We start from the raw sequence: 23908 nt of genomic DNA on the forward strand, positions 1-23908 counted from the left end.
TTATATTTACCTTGCATGGATTCGTTGTGCTGTCATTGTTACATTTTGTTGTGTATTTTTGCACCGTGCATTGAACTTCAGATGTAAAGATACATACTCAAACAGTATGCAAATTAGCCTGGGCATTATTATAACAAATACCCCACAATAGAGCTCACCCCCTCCATGTCCCATAAAAAAAGAAATACAAGACATGTCGGTCAAGGTTGTATTTAATCAAAAGATTTTCCAGCACAGCAACTCACATAGTGGTTGGGGGGGGCGGGGTTTGGGGGGGTTTTTTGGGTTTTGCTTTTTTCTTTTTTTTTTTTTTTTTACAAAAAGTAAAAAAGCCGAAATGAAAAAAAAATCAGTTTTATTTAAAAAAAAAAAAAAATGGAGTACAATTTAATACTGTGAAGATCAAACCTGGACTGTCCTCCTAAAGCCTAGCTAACAATTGCCTTCCTGCTGCTAATGAATCTCAGAGCAAGTACCAATATTCATCCAAAAGGCATAGGGGGCATATTTTAACAATGTATATTAAAAAAAAAAAACCTTGTATTTACCTATATCTCCACAATTCTACAATCTGGGAATCCACTCAACTTTTGCTGTTTCATAAGCCGATAGGTTTAAAAAAAAATTAAAAATGGAAAAGTAGCACAAAGTTTATCTCAGAGTAGGCTGAAGGTGTCTTGAAAGCACCAACAAAATCAAACACCCAGGATTTTGGACTCTCTGCAGGATATCTTTGCAGGCACACCTCTAAGCCCAGGCTAGACTCGGCATGTGTGTACAGCTGTGCTCCTGGGCTGCTCGCTACATAGTGCTGCGTAGAACCTTCCAAATGTTGCACAGAGGATCTGGAGAAAGGGATGAGGGATCATGACATTTAATACAAAGGGCAGATCAAGAGTGCAGAATCCTAGAACTCAAATGCAGCAGGACTGCACACTGCTTCCTGCAGGAAAGGACCACAAACTAGCTGAAACCTCTTTACTGGATTAAGTCTATAAGTAGTCTTCAAGAACAATACTCCCCTTAATCAGTTCAATAAAATCATACCACTTATGACTTACTGCATTGGCCTTTATTTTTGCGTGTCCAAGTAGACTAACATGGGAACCACACTAATCTGTTCCTTACTGGTAAGCCAGAGAATCCCAATGGAGTTTGTCCTAAGTCTGAAATCTAATGGCACCCGTTTTCTGTCCTCTCCATCCGCTACTGTCCTCACAAACTGGCATAGCACATGCACCCCATGAACACAAAATTATACGGTTTAAAAAATATATATATAATTCACCAAAACACTTTCTTTGTTTTTAAATCCCACATAAAGGCACTTAGCATTGATTAACAAAAATAGAATGTAACCAGTGTTCTTCCGCCTCACCATAAATCTACCCTCTCTCCGTTCACTGTTCATAACAACCAGCAGCTATATGCACCCACGTGCATACAGCCAGACACACACACGCTAGCAGCACATCATCTGGATTGTTCTACAGTTCATCGTGAGCCCTACTGGGCTCCTGGTCTTTCAGCTTGAACTCCTCTGCTGTCATTATCCCATCATTGTTGCGGTCCTGGTTTTTGAACATGTTTTCAATGATCTTCGTGGAGTCAAAGCCAGGAGCCAGTTTTCCTTTGCCAGCATCAACCTGAGCATGAATGTAATCTGAGAACTGTAAATAAAAATACACAAACATACAGGCATAATTCTCACACCTTCTTCCCTCAAACAAATATTGATGAATTTAAATACACAGCGCATGCAAATTCCAGTCGCAGTGCTACAACCCGCCACCCAGAGGATCTGATCCCTGCCCTCGGGTCTTCCCTTTCCTGAGACAGCTGGGAATGCTGCAGAGGCAATTTTCACAGTCTGTTATGGGGTGGGTGGAAGGAAGTACCGATCATCCCAAAATAAGGACCAGTGTCTGTACTTGGCACCCAGGATTGCAGAGTTTCAGAGGGAGGTCCTAGACCAGGACGGTCACAATAATAACTAAACTACATGAGCTGGAGGAAGATATAAAATGGGAAGAATAATCCCCATACAGTTATAATGAAGGATTCAACTTTTGGAAGCTCTCCCATTTGACACAGATAAACACTGAACGTGTTAGTGCCGCAAAGGTGCGCCAATCTCCCTCCAAAAAGATAGGAGGGGTGTGTGTGTGTGTCCCCCCCCCCCCGTAAACAATGGATTTTCATATCTGCTGTAAAAATACAATTTTCTTAAATAAAAAAGCTCTTTCAGGCCCCTGCCCCCACCAGCAGAAGTGTGTGAAAGAAGATGGAAGACTTGATCCTATAGGCCTAAAGGATTAGTATCCTATAGTCAGGTCCCTGGTCTCCCGCAATTCTGTGGCCGTGGTAAGGGCTGCAAAATTTGGCCCTTGGTGCAGATTTGTCGATGCTGCACCAAATTGCCTCAGAAGACCGGGGACCTTCTCAAAAAATGCAGTGGGACAGTGCTTGGTGCATTGCTCCTCTCCTGCCCACCTGTCACAGAAGAAAATCATTGGCGGCAGTGTGGGCGATGCAACTTTCCCCCTCTCCCCAGCAGGGGAAAAGAAGGAGGCACCAGAGGTACTGCAAAATTACCAGTGTAACCTTCCTGTTAGCTTAATGAGTGGGTGAGTAAGGGGATCTGGAGGGGTGCAGAGGGAATAACTCTGCAATTGGGCAGAGGGGACAAAGGGACTGAACCTACCAAGAATCATGAAGGAGAGAGGGACAAAGTGAAGTGAGGGGGAGGAGTCAACTGGGGATGAGGGTAGGGAACAGAGGGAGGGAAGTAAACTGGAGATGGCAAGGGGAGAGAGAGACAGAATGAAATGGGGAGGGAATGAATGGATTGGGGAAGAGAGGGGGTGAATGAGTCAGGGTTTATGGCGAGCAAGGGAGTGAACCATGATTTGTGAGAGTAAGAACAGGATGAGCAAGGGGATTGGGTGGGGAGAGGAAGTGAAAGAAGGAGAGCAAAGAATCAAAGGGGCTTTAGAAGGGGAGAGAAGGAAAAGAAATGGATGTGTGATTGGGTCTCTGGTTTCCTTCCTCCTCTATCCCATCCCTATTCTAGCCTCTTGCTCCTTTCTCATCCCAGTCTTCCATTCTTCTCTTCCACCTCATCCCAAATACTCCCTTGCTTCCCACGTTCCCATACCTAATCCTTCCTCCATCCCACTCCTGACCTCTATTCTCTCCTCTCCTTGTCCTTATCCTCCCTGAATCCCCATCCTCTCCTCCCTCTCCCTCCCTTAACTCGCTACCCCTCCTACCTAAGATTCCTTCTTCATATCCTCCTCTGCAACATCCCCTCCTTCCTCCCAGCCCCAGTCACTAAAATCCCTTTTTCTTCTAATAAAGAACCAAATTAACTGGGCACAGAAAGGTCAGAAAATGATTATATTTTTAAAAAAATTAAAAAATGCATTATTTAAATTGCAAATATATACATAAAAGTATGCAAATCTGCCACAGAATTTGCCAACTCTTGCCAGAGAGCTTTTGAAATTCTGATGTGGGAAACCGGGGGCTCTGCCTAGAGTGCATCCACTTCTATGACGGCCCTGCCAGTAGGATACAAACAAGCCTACTGGTGGCAGTTCAAAGTAGTTGTGGAAAAGTTTAAAAATATCTTTTATCAAACATATATATATAAAAAAAAAAAATGCTTTCTGGAATCTCCCTTCTTTTGTCACTGTGAGGCAGAGGCAACTACCCTGTGACACAAACCTTCCCTTACACTCACAACCTGAGCTTGAAAATGCAATCTTCCTGCTGCAGAGTTCTGAATACATCAGCCAGTATAGGTTTGTCCACTGCTACAATAATTGCTGCCTTGGTTTTACTGCAGTTACAGGCCGATACAGTAAACTGCGCGGGAGAGTGGACGAGCGCCCTCTCTCCCGGCGCGCGCACAGGCCACTCTCCTGTGCGCGCGATTCAGAAAAATAATTTATTCAAATTAGGGCCCGCGGTAAAAAGAGGCGCTAGGGACACTAGTGCGTCCCTAGCACCTCTTTTTGGACAGGAGCGGCGGCCGTCACCGGCTTTGACAGCAGACACTCAATTTTGCCAGTGTCTGTTCTCAAACCCGCTGACAGCCACGGGTTCGGAAACCAGACGCTGGCAAAATCGAGCATCCGGTTTTCAAGCTGCGGGACAATTTTCAAATTTTTTTTTTTTATTTTTGATTATTTTAAACTTTTGGGACCTCTGACTTAATATCACCATGATATTAAGTCGGAGGGTGTACAGAAAAGCAGTTTTTACTGCTTTTCTGTACACTTTCCCACTGCCGAGAGAAATTAACGCCTACCTTTGTGTAGGCGCTAATTTCTAAAAGTAAAATGTGCCGCTTGGCTGCACATTTTACTTTCTGTATCGCGCAGGAATAACTAATAGGGCCATCAACATGCATTTGCATGTTGCGGGTGCTATTAGTTTCGGGGGGGTTGGATGTGGGTTAACAGTGCGCTCCATCGGAGCGCACTGTAGTGTATCGGCCTGTTAAACAGTATCTTTTCTTCTGTTGAAAGGAGTTCCTTTAGCCCGATTCTATGCACTTTTAGCCTTGTTAGCTCTGTATCCGTGTGGCACACCTACCTCATCTAGGACAACCTCTCCATTCTTATCTTTATCTATCTCTTCAAAGAGATTTGCCGAGACTTCTTCATTCCAAATGAACATGTATCCCTCAGGCAGCCCTGCCTCCAGATCCAGCAGCTCAATGTCAAAAATCAAGACAGCACTGCCTGGCACCTCTCCATCTGTCACCAAGAACAAAAGAGGAAACTTGTATCAAAATGAGATTCTATGTGCCTTCTACGATTCCTTGCTACGCTCTGGGAACTCTGTCTTGCCTAGTAAGAAATGTTTGTCCCTTAGAAACTCTTAAGTTACCTTACACACATGACAATCTGACACTTGCAGTTCCTTACAACCAGGAGGCATTTCTTTCTCTCAGCTGGAACTAAAGGAGTTAAGCTTGCTTATTTGACACAAAATGGAGAAATTTAGCTTACCTGATGATTTAATTTCCTTGAATCCTGCTACACCAGTCCAGACATGTGGATTTACTCTTCCTACTAGCAGATGGAGACTGAAGACGCACCTTTTTCTGAGACATTGATTGTTACTGTGCTGCAGCTCCAGCACAAGCCGGTATTATGTCAAAGCCATGAAGGATAAAAAAAAACTAACAACTGACTCAAAAATAACCTATAAATAACATGAAATACAACATCTAAAAAGGATCCTCTTTCAAGAAAATACCAACCAACATTCTTTTGGTTAATAAGGAGGAGCAAGAGAACAAGTGAACTTCCAGTTGTCTTCTAGACAAGAGCAAGCTACAATATCTCTGTATGCAAAACAATTGCTGCACATGCCCAACTTGCCAGGAGGGTCCTGGACTGATGTAGGAGGAGTCAAGAAAGGAAATTATCAGGTAAGTTAAATGTCTCCTTCCTTATTATTCTGTTATACCAGTTCAGATGCTTGGGAAATACCCAAAGTCCAATTAATCTGGGAGGGAAGAGGTTAGGGCCAACTTGAAAAAAAGCAGCATTAAAAGCCTCATCCTCTCTTGCACATACATCCAAGTCTGTAATGCTCAGTGAAAGTTTGCAAAGGAGAAAGAGGGAAAGAGTTGACGACTCCATTCAGAAAGAAGCTTGAGCTCTCACTGAGTGAGCCTGAAAGCTTTCTGGAGCCTGATGGCCTTTCAAGTAGGCAATCTTAAGCAATTGTATCTTTAAGCTACGTAGCCAAAGAAGCCTTGGAAGCCGCCTCACTCTTATGTGGCTCTTCAAAAAATCTGTCAGATTTTAGGAACAGATTGGTAACCTCCAAATATCTAATAAGAATTTGATAGATAATTTACAATCAGAGAGATGTATCCTACAAGAACGCTGGGAGAGAAATTGATTAGTTTAAGTGAATCAGAGATCACTTTCAGTAAAAAGGAAGAGACTGGATGAAGAGATATGGAATCAGAGGAAAAAAAACGAGTAAAGGATCTCTAAACAACAAAGCTTGCAACACTGTGATCTGTTTGACAGAACAAATAGTGACCAGAAAAATAGTCTTCAGAGACAGATCTTTTAGAAAAGATCCCTTAAGAAATTTGAATGGAGACCCAACTAAAAACTAAAACTCTGAGAATCAGAATAAGATCACAATGAGGGACCAGAAGTCTGAAAGAGGTCACATGTGCTTAAACACACACCCACTACACCCCCATCTGGAAGAAATGAGATCAGGATGGGTAGCAATGGAAACTCTCTAGACTCTGCCCCTGAAGTATGAAGTAGCTGCAACTTGCACCTTTCGAGAGTTTCCTTTGCCCAACTCTCTTTGGAAGAAGGTCAGATGTTAGAAACATCTGAATAGCAAGGTAAAATAGGCCACTCCTTGCAGCATGCCTCTGTAGATGTCAGACACAAACATGTCAGTGAAGTGGAATTACTGAGGACTTTCAATAAAGTTGAAATTAAAGAGCCAGACCGAAGATAAAATAAAACCAGATCCTCCATGAGAATTAGACCCTGAATTAAGAGTCCATGATCCTCAAGAAAGTGTACTGGAGAATTGACCTTACTAGATCAACATCACAGTCCTCTTGATCAATCAAGAGCTGCTAAAATTACCAGCAAAGTGTAACTATTCCTCTCAAGAGTTCTTCCTATCAGAGATTAGAGAGGAAATTAGGCTGGATTAAGGTGTCTTTTCCTATGGAGCTGTACGCCTTGCACAGGGAACTTTGGCATTTTTGTGAGTCATCAAAAGATCCAAGTGAGGAAGACCCCAGAGATTTAATATCCTCTGGAAAGCCTCCTGGCTAAGTTCCCTTTCTCTGGTGTCCAATCTGTTTCTGCTGAGAAAATAGGCTTGAACATTGTCCAGGCCTGCAAAGTGAGACACCAAGATCTGCAATATATTCTATTCTACCCACCTGCAGGGGGCATCTGCCACCTTGGTCACCCCCTGACTTTAAGTGTCTCCCTGCTTGTTAACATAAACCACTGGCATTGTCAGAAAGATCTCAGATTGCCTTTCCCTTCGCCATTGGCGGAAACTGAAGTAACACTAACCTGTCTCTGTATTAGAAACACCCAGAAAGGAGGGTCCAAGCTCATACCCTTTTGTAAATTGAATAGAGTCAACCATCAAAGGAGTTTCTGTTTTATCAGCTTCAAAAGGCGAGGATGGACATTGTAGTTTTGTAAGCTTGGGACCATTGAGAAAGCAGACAGTGTATGTGAGCTTTAGCCCATGGTCTGAAATCAAAGGTGTAGCAGATAATCCCAAACTCTGAGAGAAATGTCTGCACCTTGCTGATGATTTTGTATATTCATTCCCATCAGAAAAACTTGACTTGCCTTGGTATCAAGAAGAGCTTCTAGATATTCCAGAGACTGAGAAGGCTTCCCTGCTTCTCAGCCCACTGTTCTAACTCCTAAGCCACTCCTCAACCCCATGACCCCTTGCTACCGTGAAATGAATGAATAAGACAGGATTTGAAAAGGCCTGCCCAGGTCAGCTACGCCTTAGGGTTCAGTTAATTAGGTGAGGCATTCAATTCCATGCACTGGAGGTATCAGGAAGATGCACTCTGGTTAGCATCACAGCACTAAGATCAATGCAGCAGTTGCTACCCCTGATTGAGCTGGATGTTCATTGGGATGCGGATACGGTGCTGCTCTCTGCATTGGTGGTGGGGTGGAAGGGAATTGGGGCCGGAGGGTGCTGGAAGCCAATAGTGACGGGGGAGGGGGAGAAAAAAGGGGGGGGGGAAGATTTAAAAAAAAAAAAAATGGATAAACTGGGTAGCTTGCTGGGCAGACTGGATGGGCCGTTTGGTCTTCTTCTGCCGTCATTTCTATGTTTCTATAATGTAAAAGCTTTTTTCAAAAATGTTACTTTACAAACAAAATTTTAAAATTCAGGGCTAAAGAACTCAGCAGGAAAGCATTTGCACTGTTCAATGTTTCAAATCACTGATGAAATTCCTACAAAAAAAAAAAAAAAAAGAGATAGCCCAAAATATTCTTTTACTTTTCTGGTCTTCTACTGTTTCTGTTCTGTTTACTTACCGACACCAGCTTCCCCATAGCCCAGGTGAGGAGGGATGACAACGGTGCGTTTCTCTCCAACACACATCTCTCGGAGTCCCATATCCATGCCTAGCACCACTTGCCCAGAGCCCAGCACTATGTTGTAGGTCTTACCATACCGCATCCTGGAAAAAAGAGCACATGCAGGATCTTATCTACCCTGTGGACACACGCTTGCTCAACTCGCTCATGCCATTTCTAGCTACAAGGCTCTCTGGGGCTCGCCATCCTGTGCCATCCATCAATTAAGAAAGCAGTGCCATGGGGCTCACTCACACAAGAACATACGCTTAAAACAGAGCAGGCTAGAGCAGGGGATTGGAGGTTTTTTCTTCAAACTTTTCTCTCATTCTCACCCTGAGTCCTCTCTTACTGGGCAGTCTGAGACTGAGATCCTACAAAGAGCTATGAAGGAAGCTTCCACACCAGTGCTCCTCTTTAACAAGTAGGAGGTCAGCCAACTCAGCTCAACAAACGCTGTCCTTACAAATCTCCAAAACCAACCCATCATATAAAGCAAGTCTGAACAAGGACAATCTATTTTGCAAAAAACTGAAAAAAAAAAAAAGTGATCACAGATTAACATTAAACCAAATAAATCTGGGAAATAAGGCAAAAAAACACTTGGTGCCATTTTTATGAACATTTCCACTGTATGTTCCAGAAGTTCACACATCACAAAATACATGTCCCAAACTCTTCCACTGCTTCACATAATGTGATAATTAAAAATGTTGTGTTGAAAAAAATTACCCCATTATTTTTCCACATAAAGATCTTCCTAAATTATTCAATACCATCCTTAAAATACACCAAGCTTTTATAGAAACATGATGGCAGAAAAACAATATGGCCCATCTTGTCTGCCCATCCGCAAAACTGCTCAGCTCTACAATCTCTACCATTCCCTCAGAGATCCCTTGTGCTTGTCCCATGCTTTCTTGGCTTAAGATACTGAACCCGTCTCCATAACCTCCAAGGGTAGACTGTTCCATGCAGCCACCACATTTTCTGTAAAGAAATACTTCCATAGATTACTCCTCAGTCTGTCTCCTTTCTTGAACCCTTGTTTTAAAGTCTCCTTTCCACTGAAAGAAAGGAGCCCACCTTCCATGCATTGATACCTCAGAGGTATTTAAATGTCTCTAACATATCTCCCCTATCTAGTCTTTCCTCCATGGTATAAATGTTTAGAGTTTAAGTCTGTTTTCATATTTATTTATTTATTTTAAGTTTTTCTATACCGGCATTCGCGATGGGTATCGCATCATGTCGGTTTACAATTAACAAGTGAAGAGGTAACAAGAGGTCATAAATAACAATAAATAACAATAAATTATAAAGGTAGTAGTAATAGTAAACAATATACAAGTGAAAGTTAAGAGTTGCAGTTACAATAAAACAAGGGAGTAATATAACTTGGAACAGAGAAAAGCAGGGGTTTTTAACTAGATACATATGATACATATATGCCTATCAATGCATTTGAGGTGATAACGAATTGCCCTAATGCTGTGGAGTTAATTGTTATATTAAGGTAAAGTCAGAGTGACTAGTCAAAGACTGATTAAAGTTCAGTTTAGGTCAGGAAATGCTTTCATAAAAAGCCACGTTTTGAGTCTTTTCCTGAATGTGGGGAGGCAGGGTTCCTGTCGCAAATCTGGTGGGATGGAGTTCCACAGTGTTGGTCCTGCGGTGGAAAAAGCCCTGTCTCTGGTTGTTATGTGTCGCATGGTTTTGGAATGTGGTACTTGTAAGGATTCTTTGTAGGACTCTCTGATTGGTCTATTGGAAGTAAATTTTTTGAGAGGAATTTGAAGGTTGAGCTAAGAGTGTTGATGTATGGTTTTGTAAATAATGGTTATGGACTTATATATAATTCTGTAGTGAATTGGCAGCCAATGTAAGTCTTTGAGAATTGGTGATATGTGGTCTCTTCTCCGAGTGTTTGTTAATATTCTTGCAGCCGTGTTTTGAACCATCTGAAGGGGTTTAGTGTGAGAAGAGGGAAGACCTAATAGTAAAGAGTTGCAGTAATCTAGTTTAGCGAATATTATTGATTGGAGAATTGATCTGTAGTCTTGAAAGTGAAACAGTGGTCTTATTCTTTTTAAGACTTGAAGTTTATAGAAGCAGTCCTTAGTAGTTTGATTTATGAATGATTTAAGGTTTAGTTTATTATCGAAGATAGCTCCTAGGTTTCTTACTTGTGGGGTTTGTAAATTGGGTGGTGGATTTGTGTCTGTGTTACTGTTTTCGGTGGAAATTAGGAGGAGTTCGCTTTTTGAAGAGTTTAGTATTAGATTTAGGTTGGAGAGGAGTCCGTCAATTTTTTGAAGACAAGATTCCCAGAATTCAAGAGTTTTAGTATAGGATTCTTTGATGGGGATGACTATCTGGACGTCATCTGCATATAGATAGTGTTTAAGGTTTAACTTGTTTAGAAGTTGGCAAAGAGGGAGCAGGTAGATATTAAAGAGCGTTGGTGAGAGGGAGGAGCCCTGTGGAACTCCTGAAGAGGAAGAGTAGTGCTGAGATTCTTTGTTGTGTAGTTTAACTTTGTATTTTCTGTTCCCTAAGAACGATTTGAACCACGATAGAGCTGTTCCTGTTATTCCAATATTTGCTAATTGAATTAGTAAGATGGAGTGGTTAACCGTATCAAAGGCAGCTGAGAGGTCCAGGAGGATTAGCAGGTAAGCTTGACCTTTATCCTGGCCCATGATAAGGTAGTCAGTCAGGGAAATTAGTAGTGATTCTGTACTTAAAGATTTCCTGAAACCATATTGGGTCGGGAACAGAATTTTATGTTCTTCGAGGTAGTCTGAGAGTCTGGAATTAACCAATTTTTCCATTACCTTGGCTATGAACGGGAGATTTGATATAGGACGGAAATTGGTAGGATCATTGGGGTTTAAGTTCGGTTTTTTTAAGAGCGGTTTGATGGATGCAATTTTCAGGTCGTCAGGATAAATTCCTTGTGCTAGTGAACAGTTAATGATGTCTGTCAGAGCGGTAGAGATGGTGTCTGGTATTAGCAGGAGAAGTTTGGAAGGGATGTAGTCTGAAGGGTGTGATGAGGGTTTCATTTTCTTCAATGCAGAGAGTATCTCTGATATAGAGAATAGTTCGAAGGATTGTAGAGAAGTGTCTTTGTTGTGATGGAAATATAGGTTTGATGGATCTGAAGTGTTGGGTCTCAGCTGTGTTATCAGGTTGGAGATTTTGTTGCTAAAGAAGAGGGCCAATTCCTCAGCTTTTTCTTGTGCTAGGTTTGCTGGGATGTCAGGAGTAATGGTTTGTGTTAAGTTAGATACATAGGCAAATAGGGCTTTGGAATCGAAGATAATGTGGTGGATCTTCTGTGCAAAGAAGTCCCTTTTAGTTTTTAATGTGGCGTTTTTGTATTGGTGTAGTGCGAGTTTGTAAGCAGAGAGGGAGGTCGGTGTTGGTGATTTCCGCCATTTGCTTTCCTTCTGTCGGAGGGAGTGTTTGCGTTTTTGAAGTTCTTCGTTAAACCAAGGTTGTTTTTTGGAAGTGTTCTGCTTGAGTTTTTTTGTTGCCAGTGGACAGAGTTTGTTTGCTGCTGTTTCTGTTATCTTGTTCCAAGAGTGAAGGGCTGAGTTGGCTGAGGTGATGTCTATGAGTGGGAGTTCTGGGACCAGATGATTGTGTAATTCCTCTGATGTGCAGGATTTCCTGTATATAAATTCTGGAAGTGGGACACATTTTTTGCTTGATTGTTCCACCGAAAAGGCAGAAGATATTAAAGTATGGTCTGACCAGGGGACTGGTTTGCATGTGGGTGGCGTTGAGTGTGATATGCTTGAGTTAACAAATATAAGGTCCAGGGTGTGGCCTGCTCTATGGGTCGGTTTGTTTATGATTTGTTTGAAGCCCAAAGCCGACATGGCGGTTAGGAAAGCTTCGCAATTAGTTGAGCAAATGGGGTCGTCGACGTGTAGGTTAAAATCGCCCAGTATTATGGTAGGACGATCTAGATTTAAGTGAGTTGCTATTAATTCTAGTATGGGTGATGCATTGGATTCCAGCAGGCCTGGGGGGGCGTAGATTAGAAGAATTTGCAGATGGTCTGATTTGAATAGGCCTGTTTCGATTTTTGAGGTTGAACTAATTGGGAATTGAGTAATTTTTAGCTCTTTTTTGGCTGCTAGGAGGATACCTCCTCCCCTTTTTTTCTTTCTGGGAATGGAGAAAATATCGTAACTTTGAATTGGAAGTTGGTTTATTAGTGCTGTGTCCGTTTGTTTAAGCCATGTTTCCGTGATAGCGCAGAGGTCAGGATTGTTGTCCAGGAGAATGTCATTAAGAATTAGTGTTTTCTTGGAGAGAGATTGAGCGTTAAATAGTATCAGAGAGAAAAGAGCTAAGCCTAAAGTTTGGGGAAATGGGGAAATCATGATGGGGATAAGGGATTTGTAAGTAGGTGGGCGTGAGATCAAGGAATGTTTTCCTGTGGGATAGGTCCTGTAATGGAGGATTGGAATTGGGAAGCCCATGGGTTTGAGAGCTGTTAGTATAGTAGAATTGGTTTAATAGTAGAGAGGGATTTGATGAGGGTCTGCTGGATGAAGAATTGGATGAGTGGTTGCTGGATGCGTGGCTGCTGGATGAGTGGCTGCTGGATGAAGAATTGGATGGGAGTCTGCTGGATGAAGAGTTGGATGAGTGGCTGCTGGATGAAGAGTTGGATGAGTGGCTGCTGGATGAAGAATTGGATGGGAGTCTGCTGGATGAAGAATTGGATGAGTGGCTGCTGGATGAAGAATTGGATGGGAGTCTGCTGGATGAAGAATTGGATGAATGGCTGCTAGATGCTGATAGGATGCGTGCTGGAGGCTGAAGTGCAGAATGCTAGATCAGGATACCAGAGATTGCTAGGGTTAAGAGTGCAATATGCTTGGTACTCTAATAAGTAGGCTGTGGTGTGTCCATTGCCTTTGGAGGTGTTTTCTTGACTTTATAGTATTCTAAAGGGATCCAGAGGTAGTGGTGGTAAATAGTCCCTGATTGGAAGGTAAACGAGTAAACGGTCCTGGCTCTGGGACACTCCAAGGGGCGCGCTAAGGGGCAGGCCCCTTAGAACGCGCTCCTTCGGACGCGCGACGCCCGGCGTGCGACGCCGGAGGTAGTCACCGCAATTTAAAGTCCTGTTTGCCGCCCTCTGATTGGCCTAGTGCCTCTCAGGAGGTGCGGCTGACTCACCGTGTGCGCGCTGCTCTAAGGTCGATGCGGGTTCCTTTCGGGTGTTTTGTTTTGTTTTTCTTTTTCTTTTATCTTTGTTGCCTCCTCTGCACGGCTCGTGGAGTACGCGAGCGGGCTCTAGCCCCGATTGGGCCTAGGGAGCCCCGACAGAGGAGGATGTGCGAGGGGGACGGTGCTGGAGTCCGGCTTTCTCAGGAAGACAACTGGACTATTCTAATAGCCCCCTCTGGACAGACTCGATGAGTCCAAAAGCCTATACAAAGACCAAGCTGCGGCTGAAGCCAGGAAAGGACAAGATTGATGGCTTGAGGCAAGGCTGAGGCTGAAGCAGAGCTAAAGACTGCGGTGGAGCCAAAGGTGAAGACTGAAGCAAAGGTGAAGACTGAAGCAAAGCTGAATGCTGAGAAGATGGTACCAGGCAAAAGCTAAAGGCAAGAACCAGGCTGGGGCCAAAGGCAGGAACCTAGCTGAAAGGCATGAGCAAGACAATAGAGTGGAACCAGGAGGAGCAGGAACCAGGAGACCTTATTACAGAGGCAACAAATCCAAGTCCGAGCAGGCTAAGTAGTCCTGAGCATGTGATATCATCATCGGGGCAGATACCAGACTCTCCCACCAACGTGCGCCAAATCGTGTGCACTAATATGCACGCATGCCCTAATCATCTCTTTGCTGGGTCCTAGTATCACACACATCAGAGCATCCAATGGTTGCTCTCTGCCACATGGTGAACATCCACCACCGAGGAATCTGGGAAGGCAGCTTAATTCTAATGTACCCCCTCCTCAAGCCTCTTCTCTTGAGTTTCCGAGGAGACAAAGGTACTATTTTATCAACTGGGGCTTGAGGGTCCAGACCAAGAATCCAGAGATTCTTTGGTTATGAGACTGAACTGTAAAAACATTCAAAGTAGAAGACTTAACTGAAGAAAAGGTTGAAAGCTTGGATAAGGACTGAGACTGGTTCTGATTGATGGACAAAAGTTCTTTGGCAGGAGGAAAAAACAGTTCAGAGTTCATGTACGAACAGGATGTACACTGAAGTGGCAAAATCCAGCACTTCAGATGTGGTTTGAAGTGAAGAGGCCGGAGACAAAGATGAAACGATACAATGTTCTTGGCAGGACAAACCCCATTGGTCAATCTGTAAGGAATTCCTGTCAATAGATGGTTGAGGAAGACTCAGCCAGGGTAGTCCAAGTACAAGAGGGATGGATGCTTTAGATTGTACATAGAACTGAATGTTCTCTTGATGAGACCCAGTCTGCATTGTGATGGGCGAGGAAGTTGTAGTCACACTACCAGGTAGGGGTTTCTCTGTCGACAAATGAAGTGACACAGGAAGTGATTAAGCTGGTAATAGGGCAACCACATTGGTGTAGTAGTGATTCTTGAATAAAGATGCCCCCCGGCTCTGGAATCTACTAAAGCTTCGGTCTGAACTGAGTGTTTTCCGTAGACACACCGGAACCGATAGTAGCAGACAGGAAGCAGGATGATGCAAGTCCACCTTCCTGACAAGACTTCTCTTTATAGAGTTTTCCGGTCTCAGGGGGCAATAACAGACAAAATGACCTTGTGCAGTACAGCAGAGACAAAGATTTTGCGATCTTTGCCTTTTGTTTCTCATCAAGCGAAAGTTGGGAATTACCCAAGTGCATGGCTCTTCAAAGGCAGCCATCTTTGGTGGTTTCAAGATGAAATTCGAGACATTTGGAAGTCTGGGAACCACGAGCAAGGTCCGTGAGTTTTTCTTTTCACAAGCCTATTCCTGAAATCTCAGGTCAATACGAATAGCCAAGGAAATGAGTGCTTCGAGGGACAGAGGAAGGTCCCATGCTGTAAGTTCATATTTAATTCTCTCAGATAATCCCTGCCAAAAAATTGCGGTTTGGCTATCCTCACACCTTCAACCAATTTTGGAAGCTAAAGAACAGAATTCTACTGCATATTCGCCAACAGAATGATTGCCCTGATGAATACAAAGGAGCTCTGTGGTAGCGGACGTGACACACCCAGGCTGATCAAAGATCAGACAGAATTGCTGAATGAAACTGTCCAAATTCCTGAGAAGCAAATCATCTTGTTCCCACAAGGGAGAGGCCCAAGCGAGAAGAAGAGTACATACGTGATCTTGACCTGGTCGGAGAAAAAATGAGCCAGCTCCAATTCAAATTGCATCTTGCACGCATTAAGGAATCCTCTGCAAGCTTTAGGATCACCCACATACCTTGGAGGTAGCGGTAATTGAATCAAGGACTTACCAGTCCAGATAGCTGCTGGTGCAGGGTTCGCCAGAACTAGAACTGAGACTGAAACTGGATGGACTTGTATTATGTTTAAACACTGTGACAAGATCTGTAGCGAGTCTTTTACTTGATCGAGTTGCTGCTGGGCCTGTTGGATGAACTGGTGCAGGAGACCAAATTTTGTTTTTTTCTTCTGCATCTGGGTGATCAAAGCAGCGATGGCTCATCACGGGGGACACATTTCACTGAGCTCATGGTGATGCAGCCTCGTAGGTACAGTCCTGAGACCCACGCCAGCAGCAGGAGAGTGAGTCTTGGCACAGATCAGACTATGACGAGTCCAAATGTCTATACAAAGGCCAGGCTGTGGCTGAAGCCAGGCAAGGACAAGACTGACAGCTTGAGACAAGGCTGAGGCTGAAGCAGAGCTGAAATCCCCAGCAGAGCCATAGGCGAAGATCGAAGCAACGCTGAAGGCCGAGAAGATGGAACCAGGCTGTCAGACTTGAGCAAAACAGGAGAAGCAGGAACCAGGAGACCTTCTTGCTGAGGCAATGAATCCAAGTCCAGGAAGGCACGGATGCGCACACATGCCCTAAGCATCTCTTCACTGGGTCCTAATATCACACACAGAGTGTCCAATGGCAGCTCCCTGCTGCACAGTGAACATCCGCCACAGAGGCGTCTGGGAAGGTGGCTGGATTCTAACACTACTCCTGACTCTAAAGAAGCACTGAAAAGGATTTATCCCATCCAGTCCTATTGATTTATCTACTTTTAGTTTAGCTAGATCCTTATGAACACAGTCTTCTGAAAATCATTGAGGTTTACCTCATTTCCAATCCTATTCGTGTCCGTTTTATGTGGTCCTGCTCCTGGCCTCCTCTCAGTGAACACTGAACAGAAATATTTGTTAAGCAATTCTGGTTTTAACTTGTCAGCTTCTACATTATTTATTTATTTATTTTTAATTTTTATATACCGAGGTTCTTATAGAGACTACAAATCACTCCGGTTTACATATAACGATAAACTGCCCAACAGAGATAAGGGGCTTTACATAGAACAGTGGCACATATGGAACAATATAACTGGATGACAATTCCTTTGCTACATATTCCTTTGCTTCATCTCCAAATCTCGCAATCTCACTATTACACTTCCTTCTATCTCTAACATCTAAAAACAGGTCTTGTCCCCCTATTTTACTGTATTTGCTATTTTTTCTTCCATTTGCATCTTTGCTCTCCTAACTACTTTCCAACTTCTCTTAGCTTTTCCAGATATTATTACCCATCTTCCTCTTTCTGAGATCTCTTGTAGCTTATGAATGCTAACCTTGTATCTCTTACCTTTTTAGCTACTTCAAATTATTTTTCAATCATGGAATTGCGATCACCTGACTAACAGAAGATCTTACAAATCAATCAACGTTTTAGGCCTTATTAACACCTATTTAAAATAAGTAATAATGACTCAACTGGAAGGATGTCCAAACTGCATGCAGAATGGCTTTTTGGGGTATCCATTCCAGTCTCCATATTTGTAGTTTGTGGTCTTTCTGTTCTTAGAGAATGTCAGCTCTGTTTGTGTGACCAAGGCAAGGTATTTTACTAGCATGTAGACATTTGTATCAGTTTTATTTGTTGGGTTTTCTCAATAGGACATATAATGGTAGTAAATTACTGTCTTTTTATAAGGAGGTCTATGGTGCCTGGTAGTAGGAGTTTGTTTTGCTGCTACTGAAATAACACCAGAACCAGAATATATTTTTTGAATGGTGAGTTGTATGGGTAATGTCCTAATTCTTCTTTGCACCCACTGTTGGGGGGGTCGAGGGGATTCCTGTTCATGCAGAGTGTATGTTTACATTTAGCCACTTGATGGTCATGTGTTCAGTGTGTCACGCATGTCAGATCCATCTGTCAAGTGTATCCCGACAGAAAAAAGGTTGAGAATCACTGTTACAGCTTCCTTTTCTCCTCTCACCCTTATCTTTCCCTATCCACCCCTTCCAGCCATGCCCCTCACCTCCCATCCGTCTTTCACTCCTCCATTTACCTCTCCTAGTCCTCAATCTTCCTAACTTCCCCACTCCTTTCTTCACTTACTCTTTCATCCCAGCCTGTTTTCTTCAATCTTTCATCCACATATTTCAGCTTTTCTTCCCCTGTTCAACCAGAACTCACTCTTCTCCTTCTCGTCTCTATTTCTCCATCTGTCTACCCTTCTCATCTCTCCCTTCTTTCCTATCATCCCTATTCTTCTGTCTCCATCCCATTTTCTTACCTTCATACAAATCCCTTATCTGTTTTCACATCTCCCTATTCTTACTTTAATCCCAGCTTCCATCCCCATCCCTCAATTTGATCCCTTCTCCTTTCACTTTCCCTCCCCCATTTGATTCAAGGACCTTCCTCTCTCACCCTATCTCAGATCCTCTTTGCTCTTCTCTACCCACCCTACACCCACAGCTTCTGTCTTCCTAATTCCCTTCCCTCCCCTATGGGTCATCCTCTCTTATGGTCTCACCCCACCTCCTTCTGTATCCTCCTCCTCAATTTCTTTGCTCCTCTCTCTCTCACCCCTTCCCTTCTCTGGAGCTATTCTCTCATCCCTACCCTCACCCTGAGCCCCTTCCTTCCCTTGGCCAACAGTAGTACAGTACTGTACTGTTTGTAGCCTCTGCCAACTGCCCAATGATTCCAGCAGTCTTGCTGTTTTTGAACTGCTTGGGACTCCTTACATCTCATGTTAAATCATAACACAAAACCTAAGGCTACTGGAATTATGGAGCAATCGACAGAGGTTGCAAGTGGTAAAGTACTACATTCCTGTCAGAGGAGGTGGTATGCACAAGGACACAAGTCAGGACTGTTGGGTAGAAAAAGCATAGACCAAGAGAAATCTGGATGCACAATGACACATATATGCAGCTTACAAGGAACTCGGCCAATATTCCCTCTCTACATGCTGCTTCTGTCTTGCCAAACAAGTAGTTTTTAAAACATAAAATTACAGCAAATTCAGCATGTGAGGAGGGGATATGCAAATACATTATGCATTTTTATTTCTCAGCAATAAAAACATCCCATCATTTTTAACTCTGAATACCAACTGCAAACTTGCACACACTGAAAATAGAGTGTGTTTATATTTCTGGAACACACAAGTCAGGCAGCAATATTCACCACTCGCTATGTATCAATAAAAAATATGCACAACAATGACCCCCTACATCCATGGAAGGAGTCACAAAATCACCTCACACAAACTGGATCTCATTGATTCATGACAGACTTCATAAGTGCCCTCACCTACAACGCATGGATCAATCCAATCCAAAAATTCTCTCATCTCTGACTGCATTCCAAATCCAGCATCTCCAGAGGCACCAGGGAAGCAGCTAAAGGAATACTGAAATGGCAGCCACAGCAGGACTGCTCACTGACACAAACCATATTGCTGCTTGTCATGAATATTACAGAACTAATACATAGCTTTTAGAATGAAAGACTATCCTCTGCCCATACTCACGTGGAGTCCAGCTCTGTACCATCCATGAGTGATGCGTTATAGTGGTACTTCAGGTAGTCTCCTTTCTTACTCAGCTCCGTGCATCTGGTGGGCTTGTAACGCGTGATAATACTGATAGAGTCCGATGGGTTGTGGAAATCGATGACATGGATATCAAAGACCAGCACAGCAGAACCTGGAATCTTCCCTAAGTAGAGGGGTGGATGGGGAGTTTTTATTAAAATGCTTTCACGCTGCAGAAAGAACTGTGAAATCAACTCTTATGGTGTGCAAGTTGGTTTTTTTTTTTTTTTTCTTAAAATTTAGTTACCTGCCTATCTCGTATACACATCAAAACAGGGTACGATAAAAACCAGAAAACAGTAATCCAACAAGTAAAAGCAAACACATTGTACAAAATCAAACACAAGACATAAAAAATCTAAAAACTTTTTTTTTTTTATTACTCAAAATTATTATTCAGTGCTGTGTTCTACCAGGCATAAGCTTGACCAGTAATAAAAAGTTCAAGAATACTGTCCGGGAAAGTATAGGGCAGCCTTAGGAGGGTGAGGCGCCTGTTTCCTTCACAGACTTGTGCCAGAAATATGTGCACACACACTAAGTCTACTGGCAGTTGCTTGGGGGAGTAGGGAAACCTAAGAGTCAGAAATGGATTCCGAAAAATTATTTCTCAGCCACGCCCAGTCTCAAAGTTTATTACACAAGTATATTGTTTATTAAGCTCTTTAGTGAACCCTAAACAAATAGGAAGGTTATCAAGTACTGAACAGAGACCTTGAAATGGCCCTTGATGAAGAGGATTGGCGGGATATTTGCGTTTCAGTCTTGGAGGTCTCTGTATGTGCTAAAAAACGAGAACTGCTATTTAAATTACTTCACTGCACATACAGAAGCCCTACCTTTTTTTGCCAAGATTGAGAGCACTAGCAATATTTGTTGGTGAGGGTGCGGAGATGGGGGCACATATCTTCATATGTGGTGCTCTTGCAGGGTAGTCCAGTTATTTTGGAGTATGATGCAATGAGAGGTGCAGCTGATTATTCAATGGGATATTGTGTGGACGCCACAAACCGTGTTTACTAGGAGTGTGGGGGATTTGGACTTTTATCAAGCACACTAGACAACTGGTTGGCCACTTGCTGCATGCGGCGAGGTTAATCATTCCAGTCCACTAGAAAACATCCCCCACCACTGATCTTCTGGAAGAATTGTGTGGCGGATGCTGCAGCAATGGAATAAATTACCTTCGGGCTCCATGGGAAATCAGCAGGTTATGTAAAGGTTTGGGACCCTTACTAGATTTGCAGACGTCAAGGTGCGGGTGGGGGTGAAACTGGTATAGAGTGCAATACGTATAGGTAGATTTGATACTGACACTTGTAATGGTTTATCTATGCTCTCTGCTGTTACCCTATTCATGTTAACAGAGTTTGATGTTTGTATATATGAAAATGTTAAATAAAAAGTTTGAAAAAAAAAAAAAAGAATACACTGTCAAAGCCGTCCATTGACCTCTTCCTAAACCTTAGGTAATTGTTCTCAACGCAAAGATCATAAGGGGAGGCATTCCCAGTTGATGACACAAAAATAAAAGAATACTCTACTTCTGGTTACAGACAGTCTGGAAATAGCCAAAGTATCTAAATATCCTCATTAGCACGTACTATGCAAGGTCATCAACCAAATGCTTAGGCTCACCCCAGTGTAAATGTTTAAAGAGCAGGGTAAGCATCTTAAAGTTCCCCCAGTTGAAGCCAGAGTGCAGCGTATCTCTCGTCTTCCCACCCCCTCATAGCCTCGATGCCATACTCTGAAGTAGTAGTTTCAAGTTCTGAAGGAGTATATTTACTAAGCCACGATAAGCGTTTTAACATGCAATGTGTGCTTATCATGCAATATTCACCCTAAAAGCTGCCCCATATTTAAATGAGGTCCTTTGTAAGCATAAAATGTTCAAATGTATGCAAAGTAACTCCTCCATACCTAAATCTATGGAAATAAAACAACACGGTTTGCCAGAAACATCCCAAGCTGCATTATTTTCCAGAAAGTTAGCTACAACTCAGGAGTTGTAGTTAACTTTCCCCGGGATCATCCTGTTGCTCCTGGCCTGAAAATGAAAGGGTCAACAGCAGCCCTAAACATCCCCCCTACCACCATATAATATCCCCCCTTTAGGGTATGGGGACACCCCTGACCACCCACCTACCGCCTCTATAGGTAGCACAGCAGGGGGAAAAAAAAAATCAAAAGTCGTGTGGCGATGCCCCACCTCCCTTTCCCCCCCAACTCACAAAAAAAAGTCACCCGCCCTAATCTAATCCCCCTGCCACAATCAAACCTCCTCCAAACCAGTTCCAACCCCCCTACCCCACACCTTAGAATATGTCCTTGGTAGTCTAGTATGGTCTGGAGCAACCCCTAGGCTCCAGGCTGGTCATTGCCATCTTTCACAATAGGCACGAAGGTCAGTTGGTATCAGTTTGAACGATGGCAACAACCAGCTCAGAGCCTTTGGGGACATTCCAGACCCCACTAGACTACCAGGGACTAATTCTACAGTAGGGGGATAGCTGGGGGGGGGGGGGGGGGGGGTTGTGGGGACTGGAACCAGGGAGGCGGGTTGTAAGTGAAGAGGAGTTTGGGAATAGGAGAGGGGCATCACCGCACAACTTTTGATCTCTAATTTTTAACTTTTCCCCTATCGGGCCACCTCTAAGAGGCAGTTTGGGAGCGGGTGGGGATCTACTCAGATCCTTGTAGAGGGGAATTATACACAGAGGGAGAATTAAAGTTGATCACCACATGTTTCCTCCCTTTCCCCGCAAAATTTGTTCTCATGGAATTTTTTCACAAAAAATTGCTGCAGGGAAGCTGCTGCATTATTTTACCGCGGAGGGGGATAAATACTATGGAAATGCCCCTCCCAGTACTTGTCCCCTCCCATGATAAAATTCCATGGCATAACAAATGACCCCCTGTAGTTTGGTGGCTAGCCACCCTTGGTATAAACAGCTCTGGCTAACACCACAGAAGATTCTCTCTCAAAATCCAAAGCAGTCTTGGGTGTAAGGCAGATACGCTTTTTCATATGCACTACAGCATTTTCATATTTAACAGGGAAAGATAACACTGTGGCTTATGAGGTGTTAGCACTGAAATCTTAAACACGTTTTGAGGATGAAGTAGGGTCACATACCATAGAAAGAGAAGGATCAGCAAGCATCACATTGGCTTAAAAAGCAATACAGGCCCCACCAGATCAACTTTGCTGCAGACATTCTTGAACCCCCCCCCCCCAAAAAAAAATTACCTCAATATGAAAAGCCAGTGCTATAGTCAAGCTGGATTTTTGCTAAGGTTTTTGACATATCCCAGAAAAAGGTTTATTTTCATGGGCAATGGGGGACCAATTTGATTGAATGGAAGGAAATCAGCAGGATTCCAGCTTGACCTGTGGTGACGTATGATCCAAAAGAAATTTGTGTTATTTAATAATTTAGCAATGACTCTGAGGAATAAATAAGAAAAAGTATAATTTTTTAAAGAGATCCTGGGGAAATGGGCAAAGATGAGAGATGAACTTTAATGTGGACAACCGCAGGGTGATGCATGCAGGGCACGAGACCAGGAAGATGCACTAAACTTTGAAAGGGGCAATACTTGATTATTTCTAAGCAGGAAAAATACAGGGGTGTAACAGCTAAGCTTGTAATAAATGTGTAAAGTCAAGCAGAAGATGCATGTTATAGTACAAATTAAATTGGGAGGGGAGATAGGTGTGGAAGTAAAAAGCAAAGATAATATGAATACAATTCTAGTTATTAAACAGGAAGCACTTGGGTGCAACACGTATTGTAAGACTTCCTTGTAAGTGTATTCTCTTATGATCAGGTGTCAGATAAGTGTGAAGACTCAAAGAGAACAAGGTTTTTTCTTGATAATATGGGTGATTTCGTTTATTAATGAACCACTGTTCCTTTCTGCAGGCATTATGTGGTAGAGGGGTCTCTCTCCTCTTGGTAGTTTTTCTTCTTTTTACCTTATTCCTAGGTTTTCTAGAATCTCCCCTGCCCTTTCTTTTGTGGATCTCATATACTAGGTGCTGGTGTTTAAATATTCCTTTTGAATTTTATGTTTCCCCCCCCCCCCCCCCCCCCCCCCCGAGGACTGTTAAGCCATCACCTCTATAATTTCTTTGTCAAGTCGTTCTTAATATATTTTTAAATGCACAGTAAATTACAAACACAAAAATATCACTGATTTACTGCATAAGGGCCGATACAGGTCTTTGTTTCAATAGTTGGCAGTCATTCTCAAAAAGACCAGTAGTGTTTAATTACACCATAAAAATAAATCATCAGATTCTGCAGGTGATCTATTTACCATAGGAGCAATACACAAAACAAAGGAGCACGCTCTGTGGTTAAGGGGAAAAAGATTTTCCTACCTTCAAAGGAAGGAATTCTTTTATTAAATGTGTTGAGACTGTGGCACATTTTGTCAGTGGACAATGAACAAAGTGAAAAAGTGGATACATTTTTAAATGAAAGATATCTTTCATTTAAGTCATACCTGCTGATATCATATCTGCTGATATCAGCAGGTATGACTTAAATGAAAGATATCATATCTGCTGATATCAGTGGGTATGACTTAAATTCACCCGCACATTTTACGATTGGGACAGATTCCTCTCAGGATTCACTCTAGGTGCGCGTAAGTTTCATTTTCCAGTGCATCTCACCAGTCCCTGAATATTCTTGTGCCCGGAAGTGGC

General features: G+C 42.9%; 1 protein-coding gene across 1 annotated transcript in view; it reads right to left on the bottom strand.

Annotated features, from left to right (window-relative positions):
- Positions 1–340: 340 nt before the first annotated feature.
- The window catches only part of FKBP9 (FKBP prolyl isomerase 9), a 72291-nt gene continuing 48723 nt past the window's right edge, over positions 341–23908 (bottom strand). Inside the window, exons 7-10 of the mRNA XM_029589785.1 lie at positions 19126–19312; positions 8094–8239; positions 4603–4766; positions 341–1670 (exon numbers count right to left, since the gene is read on the bottom strand). Coding sequence (XP_029445645.1) covers positions 1488–1670; positions 4603–4766; positions 8094–8239; positions 19126–19312 — 680 coding nt within the window. The 3' untranslated portion in view covers positions 341–1487. The remainder of the gene's footprint in view (positions 1671–4602; positions 4767–8093; positions 8240–19125; positions 19313–23908) is intronic.

The sequence above is a fragment of the Rhinatrema bivittatum genome, chromosome 2 (genome assembly GCF_901001135.1).
Source record: "Rhinatrema bivittatum chromosome 2, aRhiBiv1.1, whole genome shotgun sequence".
Lineage (NCBI taxonomy): Eukaryota > Metazoa > Chordata > Amphibia > Gymnophiona > Rhinatrematidae > Rhinatrema > Rhinatrema bivittatum.